Source organism: Lontra canadensis, unplaced genomic scaffold (genome assembly GCF_010015895.1).
Source record: "Lontra canadensis isolate GAN:19392208 unplaced genomic scaffold, GSC_riverotter_1.0 scaffold99, whole genome shotgun sequence".
Lineage (NCBI taxonomy): Eukaryota > Metazoa > Chordata > Mammalia > Carnivora > Mustelidae > Lontra > Lontra canadensis.
The window spans coordinates 2,406,531-2,417,757 of record NW_022631093.1 but is presented as its reverse complement, the minus strand read 5'-3'; the positions used below and the strand labels follow the sequence as shown (position 1 = coordinate 2,417,757).

Genomic DNA, 11,227 nt, shown 5'->3' with positions numbered 1-11,227 from the left:
GAACGAGTGTCCACCCCCTGGGTCCGGGGCTAAGGCCGAAGAGCAGCCACCACGGGGCTGGGGGTGGGGCGTGGGCGATCCCCCGGGCAGCGCCACCACTCCGCTCTCCCGCCCCCTGGCCGGACGTGGCACCTCCCCTGCGGTGGCCGGGGCCGGGAGGTGGGGTCGGGAGCCCCAGCTCCGGGCTCTGATGTCACCGCGCGGCGGTCGGCGCCCAGGAATTCGTCTGGGCCAGGAGTTCAGGTATGCTGCAGGGCCAGGTGGTGGGGCAGGCGGGGGCGGGGGCAGGGCGACCCGGAGGGGGGCACCGCGAGCACCGCGGCCAGGAGAGGTGGGGGGGTGGGGCACCGGGGAGGAGCAGGCGCGTCATTCCTCTGGGTGTTCCGCCCAAGCCTCCGCGGGTCGAGTCGGGCCCTTGCGTGCGGGAACTCTTCGCGGGGCGGCGGGGCAACCAAACCCACCGAGTGGCGGGAGTTATCGGGAGAGGCGCCGTGTGGCCGGCGCACGCAGTGGGATCTCTCTCCGCGACCCAACCCCCCCACTCCCCCGCCCCGCTCCTACCCTGGGCCCGCCGAATCGCGGGAGAATCCATGCGGGGCCCGCCCCCACCCAAGCTCGCGCTTTCCCTGCACGGGTCTGAACCCTCCTTCTCTGACCGTGAACCCAACAGGAAGGGGCCCGAAACGCACCGGCCAGCGGCCATGGGCCCCCCTGGCATCCCCAGAGTCCCGCTGTCGGGCCACACCGCATGACTCTGCCGCCCCCTGCGGTCGCCAGGCTAGTGCCTCTCTCCCGCCTCGACTTTCAAGAGCCTGAAGCCCCAGGTATGTGGTCCGCCCACGACCGCGGCCTCCTGTCCCCGGGTGCAGCTAACACCCCGCCTTTTCTGCTCTCCCGGCTCGGCATGGAGCTCCAGTCTCTGGGGACTACATCTGGGCTAGAGCGAGAGTGGAGGCTGCGCGGGCTGCACTGTCCCTGTGGAGGGACCTGGACAAAGGGCCCTGCAGGGGACTGGGAGGGCCATGCAACTTCCCGGCATTCCTGCCCAGCCAGACTCGTCTGGGGTGCTGGCATTGAAGACAGAGCCCAGGACCCCGAAGCTCTGTGTGGCAGGGACAGGCAGCACCCCCACAGTGAGTGCTACTGAGGGAAGTTCATCCGGGAGTGGTGGCCTGAACGCGTTCTTCAGAGGTCGGATGTGAGGTGGCCTTGGGGGAGAGTATGCTTTAATTCCTAGTCACTGTGGATCATTTGAGGTTGTCTGCCTTTCTGGTCACCTCACCTGGATCTGCTCCCGGTGTCTAGGTGTGGTTTTACCAGCCGGAAGCTGTCTTTATCGATTTCCCCAACATCCCCTAAAAATCTGAGTCAGCCTGCTTGCCTAGTCCAAACTTTCTGCTGAGGTCTAGACCCACATCCCACCTTCACAGACTTGCCACAGACACTGCAGAGCCTATAGGCCCCAGACTAAATGAGCACTGGATCCTGGGCCAGTCCCCATAGCAGCTTCCTCCTTCCTGAGACTGACACCTCTACCTCCCTGGCCTCCAGCTCTGAACACTGAAGTCATCTTTGTCTCCTTTTCCTTTCTTGTTGCTCTTTCATTCAGGGGACAAGTATATGTGACCCCCCCCTCACCCTAATCTGGAGCTTTTCCAGCAGGGATTTCAAGCTGCCCCCTGTGCTCTGGTGAGCCTTGGCCAAAGGCCTGAAGAGCTCCCTGGGCTCCAGCCTCTGGACTCCAGTTCTTTGTAGGCCCTGGCTCTGCAGCCCAGCCCACGGCTGACACCAGTGCTGAGGCTATGGCTCCGGGAGTGTCACCACCCCCAGCCACAGTGGCTGGCTGGACTTCAAGAGGCTTCTGCAGCCAGACAAGTATGCAGTCTCCTTGCTCTTTGTGTCGAGGCCCCAAAACACCCTGGAGGAGCTAGCTGCCCCCTCTGGGTGTAGCAGGTTCTGCAAAAGGCACAGAGTGAGCATCTGCGTGGTTATCGGCCTACTGGGGCCACTACTGCAAAAGTATCCTCAAGACAAGTTAGGGGCAAACAGCAAACATGCATACACACAGTTTTATTATCTGTTGTTTTTAGGTGCTGAGCTCAGAAGCCTTGGTGAACACAGTAACTCACAAGATAAAATTTTTGAGGAAACTTCTTTGTACGTGGATAGTTGCTGGTGTCTGTAGATTCAGGAAGCCAGCAATGGGCAGGCATGGGTGGAGTGTGCCAGGGAAAACAAGCCTCCCAAGCTGGGCTCAGACTAGGAAGAGAGAGGGCTAGTGCCTGGGTGCATAGGGCGGCTTTCCTAAAGGAGGTGACTGTCCTCCCAGGAGTTGCTACTCAGAGTGACTGCTCATCTTCCTCAAGTCCAGAGAGTGGAAACACTCTGCGGAAGAGGTCCCCAAACCTGAGTGTGAAGACCAACATGCAGGGCTGGTGTTAGTGGGCATAAAGATACCTCCAAGTAGGCACTGGCAAGATGTTCTGGTTCCAGATCACCTGCGAGCCCCTCCTGAGGATACGGTAGATAGTGCCTTTCCTTTTTAGGAAACATCCTATCCTCACACCACTAACCTCCCTTCCCTCTCCTGACCTGCAATCTGTAGCATCTCTGGCCTTGGGGAAGCGGGTGGAGGGTGACCCTGGTTTCCAAATAGTATTCAGGAGGCTCAAATGAACCTGCTTTTCGGTTCCCACCCCAGCTGCTGGTCACCCTCCTCTGCACCCCTCCTGGAAAGCAAGCCCTCCTACCTCCCCAAAGTCCCCATACCCCATTAGGAACCCCAGCTTCCTAAGACTCACAGCTGCTCTCACCCTTGACCCATGCACACCCTACCCAACTCCTCCTGTCACTCACCTTGCTCCGCTCTTGGCTCTGGGGAGGTACTGATTTCTGGCCTGTCCTGCTCCACCTGTGCTTGCCTACTCTTTTGTTTCCTAATAATGCATGAGTAACCTGGACAGAGTCTGCGGTGTCAGCTGCCTCATTCATTCTGTCCCCCTCACCAAAAAAGACCAATAGGGAAAAAAGAGTGGGCAGAAGCCAAAGAGCCCTCTTCCTTCTCCAAGAAAGCCACCCCCTATACACTTGTTGCAAGTTTTGCTCTTTTCCTTGCCATTCTACAAATATTTCTTTAACATTGACTTCGTGCCAGGTACTGAGGGTACAGAGATTACTTAGTACTGGGCCTGTTCTCAGGAAGTTCATGGGTGGGAATGGGAAGAGGGAATCACAAGCAAGCCAACAGTTGCGCTGTATGCAGGGTGATGAGTACTGTGTGGGGTGTGAGTTTGGGGGCGGGGAGCTCAGGACACAGTGTAGGGGGTCCCAAAAGGTCAGAAGACCTCTAATCTGGGCCCAGTAGGAGGAGCAAGAATAGCAGAACAAAGCTGGGGGTTTGAGGCTGCAAAGCAGAGACCATATTACTGTGGTATCTGCTAGTATTTTGCAAGCAGGTGGGAGTGACTTTCCCAGAGCTGAGTTGAGGCTTTATTGGAGGCTTCTGGCAGTTGGGAGGGGGGGCGGGCAGGGGGATGGTGGTGAAGGTAAACTGGTTTTCAGCAGGGTTGGCTTCTAGGAAATTGATTCTGGCTGCAGTAAGCTTGGAGGCAGGCCCAGATGCCAGACAGGGTTCTGCTTCTTAGCAGCTATGTGCCCCTGGGCAAGTCATTTCCCCTCTGAAAACCCCAGAGTCCTCATCTGTAAAATGCAGATAGCAGTTGTAGAGGATCAAGATATTTATATCAAGCACCTGGACACGGTGGTGGGGGGGAAGGCTGTGAGGCTGCCTCTGACCTAGGTCTTGCCCCCTCCTTTCTTGGCTCCCCTGTGGTCTCAGAACGTTCTTGGCCGTTGTTTATTAGGGAAAGATCACATGGAGCAGCTAACAAAGCCGCCAGGAAGCCGCCAGGGTGGGACTGGGTTGGGGAGGGCAGGAGTATCGTACATTCTTGGTGCTTCTGGAAGTGCTAGGGAGAGGCGGGGGCTGCCAGCCTAGAGAACCTCAGGGGGGAGTGGGCTAGTCATCAACTCCTTCCCCGGAGGTAAGGGGAGTAGCTAACGCCCTCGAACTCCAGAGATGCTCCCAGGGACTGGCCCTACCCATGTCATCCCCGGCCTGGGAGGTGGCAGCGTTAAAGGCCGTGTGACCCGGGAAGGGATGTTCAGTAAGCACCTGGCTGCCCGAGTTGGAGGGGCCAGCCTGACCCGGGGCTCCTTCACCACCACACCGTCTGTGTCCTTCCAGGCCCCGTGGAGTTGGCCTCAGCACTCACCTGCGCAGTCATGGAGGCCCCGGGGCCGGGGGGCGACCGCGCCTCCCCAGCCTCGTCCAACCGCAGCCTGGACCTGCGGCGGCTGTCCGCGCACGCCGACTCAGCCTACAGCTCTTTCTCCGCAGCCTCCGGGGCTCCTGAGCCGCGCACGCCGTCGCCTGGGACCGATCTCCTCCCTTACCTGGACTGGGACTACGTGCGTGTGGTGTGGGGCGGCTCGGCCCCCGCCAGCAGCCTTCGCGCCTCCCCGCAGCCCCGGCCCGCGGCCACCGCGCATAGTGGGCTGCGGCCCCCGGAGGCCCGGGGGACGCCGGGGCCGCTCAGCCGGCAGGCCACTCCGCTGCTGTTTGCGCTGGCGGCCGAGGCGGAGGCGGAGGCGCGGGCCATGGAGCCGCCCAGCCCACCCGCTTCACGGGACGCCTACCGCCAGCGGTTGCAAGGTGCCCAGCGGCGCGTGCTCCGGGAGACGTCCTTCCAGCGCAAGGAGCTCCGCATGAGCCTGCCCGCCCGCCTGCGTCCCCCGGCCCCCGTGCGGCCCCCCGCGGCGCACCCGCGCTCGGCCTCGCTCAGCCACCCCGGCGGCAGGGAAGCGGAACCAATGCGCTCCGGGGCTCCCTCGAGGGGAACCGTTGGCCGGGGCCGCCTAGCCACCCAGCAGCAGAAGTGGTGTTTCTCCGAGCTGGGGAAGCTAGACTGCGTGGGTCGGGGCAGTGGATCCGCAGGGGAATGCTCGAGGGAGGCTGGCTCCAGTTCTGGGGTCGTCAGGCTCGACCCCCAGGAGCATAAGGTGCCCGCAGAATTCGAAGGTCACCGGAACAGATGGCTGCCTGAGACCCAGCCCCAAGGCGTGGAGGACACAGAACCTCGGTACCGGAAGCTCTGTGACACCTATAGGCCTTCCAGTCGGAGTCAGAGCGCTTCAGGGGAAGTCTTGGCTCTTTGGGGAGGCCCAGGAGGGGTCATGCCCATTGTCCAGGTGTGGAAGATAGGGGCTGCAGGCTTGGGGTGGAGGACAGCTGGGAGACTGAAAACTTGAGCTACATTTCAAGCAACTGTTTGCCTTTCCAGACTGTTCTCCAAGGAGCAGAAACCCCCAGACCACTGCTTCAGACCAAACTTGCCAGGTGAGAGACATGGACCACTGGGGCACTGCAAGTTGGAGAAAAGCAGTTTTCATAGCTCTTGCCCAAGAAAGAGAGGGCCCCTCACCCACCCTCAGTTTGAGCCTTCTGATTCTGTCTTTTGCAAACTACATCCCGGAGGGTCCCCCTGCACACCCACCCCACTCCACTGTGTCTCTGGTGCAGCACCCAGAGCTTCTTTCCTGGTCACTGTGGTTAGTGTGGGGTCCCTTCCTCCAGGTTCCTGACCCAGAAGGAAGCTGCAGTGGTGTGTCCTGCAGAGTATCCCCAGAGCAGTCCCGCTGACTGGGAACAGAGGGTCTCAGAGACATGTATGGGGTCTGCCCAGCTCCCATCCCTTCCAGATGATGAGGTTTTCCTGGAGGAAGTCCCCCTGGTCAGAAGGAGATCACCTCCAGACACCCATGCCCCCCCGGGAAACCCAACCAGGTGAGTTGGCTCTTACTGCCAGAGTGAGACATCCCCTTCCCACACATATCAACAAAATGCTAGAGAGATGGGGAGCCATCTCCTAGCTGGAGCCTAGGAGCCTGGCTGGTGGGGATGGGGACAGGTGGCCCTTGGAGGCCACTGCTTGTCTCTGGACAGAGCTTTTTCTGATTCAGTGTCTCTTCCACTTCTAGTGTCCATGTCTCTGAGCAGCAGTATGGAACTGGCTCAGGCCAGAGTTCTGATCAGGCTACAGTCCCCCCGGAGCACCCCCTCCATGAGCACCCAGGGACTGCAGGGGCAGATGACTGCTGGCAGAGGATAAATGGTTCTATGGGGGTCTCTAAGACCATAAACTATAGCCCCCCCAGGATTGCAAATGGTGACATTGCAACCTTTGACCCCAATGGACTGCTGACCATTGACTCACTTGGAGCTGCAGAGAGTGACCCTCTCAAACCTCTCCCAGTTGATGCCCCAGGACCTCCAAGCAACAATACCCCAGGTGCTCCTGGCCATAATGCCCTGGCTTGGGGCACTGGCCAGCCTGGTTTCAGGCCAACATGGCCCAGTCCTCGCCTTGAGGAGCTTGTTCAGGAGCTGGCCAGACTGGATCCGTCTATGAGTGACACTCTCACTTCCTGTCGCATCCCAGAGCCACCCCTGGACCTGCTAGATGGGCTGATTCCTTTAGCAGAGGTCTGGGCTGCAATGAGGCCACTATGTGAGGAAGCTGGAAAGGAGGCTGGTTGTAGTCCTGAGCCAGGGTGAGTGAAGGGCACCAGGGACACAGGGGATTCTAAGTCCCCGCAATGTGGGGCAGGACAACCCAGGGAGCTCTGGCTTTGTCCCCAGGTTCTATCAATTTAGCTCCAGCCAGCTCCTGCCAACTTCTCTGGAGGAGACGAGGTTTCAAAACCATACCACCCACCCTGTGCCTGACCAGGCCTGTGGCCAGGGTCTCCCTGATCCAAATAACAGCATCCAAGCCAAGAAAGTGAGTGCGGAGGTTCTGGTGGAGATGGGGTGTGGCAAGAGCCCAAAATATGGGCTGAGGCTTGGGTGTCTGGCCTCACCCTTAAGTACCTGCGCCTTTCCTGCAGATGGAGCTAGCCGACCTCCTCCAAAAGATGCTGCGGAACCTTGAGGCTGAGCAGGAGCAGCTGCACGGGGCCGCCCAGGCTTGGGCCAGGCGCAGGGCTGCTCTGGAGGCCATGGTGGGCCAGTCCTGTTCTCCCCGAGACCTAGAGCGGTTCAGCAGGTTCATGGCCGACCTAGAGCGCGTACTTGGCCTGTTGCTGCTGCTGGGTAGTCGCTTGGCTCGCGTGCGGCGCGCCCTGGCCCGGGCGGGGGTAGACAGCGACCCAGACGAGCAGGTGACAGAGGTTGGGGCTGGGGAGAGCGGGGCAGCGAGGGGTCTGCCGGCTTGGGCTGGGACGGTCCCGGCAACGGAGGCCCCCTCTCCCCGCTCATGGCACTCTCTCCCTGCGGCTGCAGGCCTCTCTGCTGCAGCGACTCGGGCTCCTGCAGCGGCAGCAGGAAGACGCCAAGGAGCTGAAGGAGCATGTGGCGCGGCGCGAGCGGGCCCTGCGCGAGGTGCTGGTGCGGGCCCTGCCCACCGAGGAGCTGAGCGCCTATCGCGCCCTACTGGCTGGCAAGGCCGCAGTCCTGGCCCAGCAGCGGAGCCTAGACGAGCGGGTCCGGCTCCTTCAGGACCAACTGGACGCCGTCAGGAGCGACCTTGGCTGTTGTCCTCTGACTCCCAGTCTGGCCTGGCCTCCAGAGACCCATCTTCCAGATAAACCGCCCTTCCTTCCGCCCCTCCTCTAATTACAGGTGGTGGCGTGGGGGCGAGGGGCACCGCCTCTGCCCCTTATCCACATCACTCGGGATGGGGTGACGCTGGTTGATTCGGTGCTTTTCCCTTGCGGGGAGAGGGAAGACCTAGGTGGGGTCTTCCCAGGATCCTTCTAAGTGTTTTCTTGTAGCCTTACCCAAGTATTTTGGGTTATTTGTTAATTAATTTATGGATTTTTAAAACTGCAGTATCCCTCCCCTTTTTGTGAGGAGAGAGGCTCTGTCTGGGTTGGTGGGAGGGAGAGGAGACAAATCAGAGGAGCATTTCTACTTAATATGCAAAATTGTCTTTTTTCTTCTCTTTCTTAATAATAATTGATGTGAGAAGTGTGTGTGTCACCTGGAGTCTCGCTTGGGGGAGAAATCTTGTTTACAGACAAAGTACACCAGCCTTGCCTGACTAGAGCAGAAGAGGAATTTGCTGGAGGACCTCAGTCAGGTCTGGGAATCCCTGGGAAGACTGGGATACAGGCTTGAAACCTGGAGAGACCAAGGGGATGCCAGGCCTTGTGATTCTACTGCCACCAGTAATCCCTACAGTTCTGGTAACTCCATCACTACCACAAAGGCCTAGGCCTGACTGGTTGACCCCCAGGTCTCCTTTGCTGGTTTTCACCCAAGCCTCCACCCTCAAAAGTACAAGTGAGGGTAACAGCTTCCCTTCAGGACTCAAGGGATAGGGAATTTCCTCATATACATAATAGGTTCAGTTGCTTTGCTGCCTAAAAACCTTGATGAATTCAGGGATAATTATTCCAAGTCTCAGCAAGAAATATATTGTCAAAAGTGAGCTTATTAAGAGACCCCACAGGATCCACCATGCTTGAGGAGGACTGTTGGGCATGGGAGCTGAATGGAGGAGTCATGGTCTGGAGACCTTAGAATGGGGGGCTGAGGACCTGGAGAGACTGCTCTGCTTGTGTGCTAGAGGAGATAAGCTGGGGGTGAGCTGGGGTTGGGAGTGGGAAGTTAGGGGCTGGTGTGGAATGAAATGGAGGAGACACACACTCCCTTCTGTTTGGGCATCAGCCTCATGTGCACAGAGTCAATGTTAAGTTCTCAAATATACATGTGAATGTGCTTTAGTATTTGCAGCTGCACACACCAGGGCCAAGAACATTGTTGATGCAAACGCTGAGTGTATTTTTGGAAGTTGGGCACATTTAAAGTCATGTGTATGTGTATTTAAAGCCAACTGACCCCAAAGTGAGAAATCTCTGCTTCTGGGCTTGTTTTCTGATGCCTATTGTCACTAAGTGCAACTGGCTGGGAATTTTAAATGGTCGTATTCATACCAAAAGCATTAGTTTTAACAGTCGGGCCATTGAGCGCAGAACAATGCTAACATTGTGCCTCTTTATGAAAAACATATGGGGCTCCTGCTGAGGCAGTTGCGGGTTCTAACATTATGCTTTGCTTCTCTCCTTTGAACGCTGTGGGCGGGGCCTCCACTCCAAAGTCCTCATCCTAGCAGGGCAGCTGGCTTACAGTCTGGATGAAATAAATTTATTTCTGCCTTTTGCCCTGTACAGCACTCCCTGCATTCTCCCATTGTGCTATTCTTAGAAAAACACTTAACATTCACTAGTTAGGCCAATGGAAATTGTGTGCTGCTCAGACAAAGCACTTCCAGCCCAAGATGGACTTGAGGATCAGTGCCTGCTGTGGTCCCGTTGTGGTCCCAAAGTGCACTTTGGTTCTGTGCTGGGTTTTCCCATGGGGAATTATGAGGCTCTTATGCTTGTCCTTACCAGATGGGGAGTAGGGTCACACCTCCTGCACCCATCTTTTCATCTTGCCTGTGTGTTCTTCCTGCCCCATTTTATGTCCCTTTCACACTGTTTTTCTGTCAGAGTGCAAGAATGAGCACCATAGGTGTTCAGTATTGGCATCACACTTTTTTTTGAAAAAGATTTATTTGATAAAGATCATCAAAAGAGACCATAGGGAAGGACAGAGGGAACAGAAGCAACAGACTCCCCCCTGAGTGGGGAGCCTCACAAGGGGCTGGGTCCCAGGATCCTGAGATCATGACCTGAGCCGATGGGAGACCTTAACCCTCTGAGCCACCTAGGTGCCCCCAAACTAAGAATTTTTTTTTTCTAAGATTTTATTTATTTTTCAGACAGAGATCACAAGTAGGCAGAGAGGCAGGAGGAAGCAGACTCCCTGCGGAGTAGAGAGGCCCGATGCGGGGCTCTATCCTAGGATCCTGAGATCATGATCTGAGCCAAAGGCAGAGGCTTTAGCCCACTGAGCCACCCAGGTGCGCCTCCAGACTAAGACTTTTGATGGTGGTGTGTGGGCCGGTGCTTGAGGCCCAGTGAATTCCACCGCCAGGACGCTACCAGCAGAGGGCACTGTTCGCCCTGTGATGACGGCTGCCTACACCACCGTAGCCTCCTCCCCAGGCAGTAGGCCCTCTGAGCTAAGCACAGGGGCTTGGCCTTCCTCGCAGAGCAGTACTTGTTAAGCCTGAAGGCTGGATCTGAGCCTTTTTGCTTCTGTCGGGAAGAAATTCTGGCCGGCCAGCCACGGGAAAGCTGGCTTGCTTTTCTTTTGCTACCAGGCGTTGATTGAAATGTTGGTTAATGAGAAGTGGGGAGGAGGGAAACCCGGGGTGTTGATCTGGAGTATCAGTATCAAAAAGAGCCTTATTTAATATCCCAGGGTAGAAAAGAGGGTTTCGTGGGTCTCTTTTGGGGTTTCTGCCCCCACCTTCTCAAGCCGCCAGCTCCCTTGCAGGTCGGTTCTGCCCCCAGCCCCGCAGCCTGCCGCGCGGTCCTTGGCTTTTTGCAGAGAGCAGATTTCGGCTGGCGTTGTTGCTAGGCAACAGAAGGCCCCGCAGCCGCCTCCCCCGCTCGCCTCATCCCGCCCCCGCCGCTCCTCCTATTATGGATTTAATTAGTGTACTTTTTACCTTCAGACTGTAGATTGCAAGCCGAACAGGGAAGCGGTGTTCCGCGGCGCCCCAAAGCCGCGTGCATTCTGTCTGGAACAGCCTGCTCGGCACACCGCGTACCTCCGCTAGTGGACGCTGTAGACCTCAGGGATCCTCACAGAACAGATCGTGGTGCTGTTCATTCACATGTAAATCAGAAGCTTGGGTGGAAATTTAGGTCAAATGTGCTTGAGCACCGCAGAGAGAAGAGGCGAAAGAGCAACGTGGGGGCAGGAGGAGGAGGTGGGGCAGCTGCTATAAAGCAATCTTCTCCAAGACCCCGAAGTGTTACGTTACGGTCACAGCCTAGCTACCGGTTAGACCCGCAGGGTAGGTGTTTACCTGTTGTTGAAACTTAAATCAGCACCACCTTACCCCTAGGAAGACACCCCCCCCCCCCCACCTAGGAGATGTCTAGACATATCCCCACCCCCACTCCCACCACACCCTCGCGCCTTGTTTCTCTGACTCTTCCTTTTTCCCACTTCCCTGCAGAAACACCTGAAGCCTCCGGTGCTTCACAAGTTCAAGTTCAGAGTTGTGGCTGTGCTGGAAGGGTTAGGCCAGGGCGAAAGGTTCAAGGC

At 57.6% G+C, this 11,227-nt stretch overlaps 1 protein-coding gene across 1 annotated transcript; it reads left to right on the top strand.

Annotated features, from left to right (window-relative positions):
- Window positions 1-223: 223 nt before the first annotated feature.
- SHROOM1 (shroom family member 1) lies at window positions 224-7,696 on the top strand. Its single transcript, XM_032837663.1, has 9 exons — window positions 224-243; window positions 671-824; window positions 4,247-5,250; window positions 5,343-5,398; window positions 5,636-5,845; window positions 6,040-6,612; window positions 6,701-6,842; window positions 6,949-7,221; window positions 7,343-7,696. Exons 2-9 carry the CDS (start codon window positions 749-751, stop codon window positions 7,673-7,675), a joined length of 2,667 nt encoding a protein of 888 aa, XP_032693554.1. The 5' UTR covers window positions 224-243; window positions 671-748; the 3' UTR covers window positions 7,676-7,696.
- The last annotated feature ends 3,531 nt before the right edge of the window (window positions 7,697-11,227 follow it).

Excerpts from the sequence above, each read along its gene's own strand:
- SHROOM1 (XM_032837663.1), top strand. The coding sequence starts at position 749 with ATGACTCTGCCGCCCCCTGCGGTCGCCAGGCTAGTGCCTCTCTCCCGC. Across the intron at positions 5,251-5,342 it reads GGGTCATGCCCATTGTCCAG|ACTGTTCTCCAAGGAGCAGA; the intron begins GTGTGGAAGATA and ends TTGCCTTTCCAG. Across the intron at positions 6,843-6,948 it reads ACAGCATCCAAGCCAAGAAA|ATGGAGCTAGCCGACCTCCT; the intron begins GTGAGTGCGGAG and ends CCTTTCCTGCAG.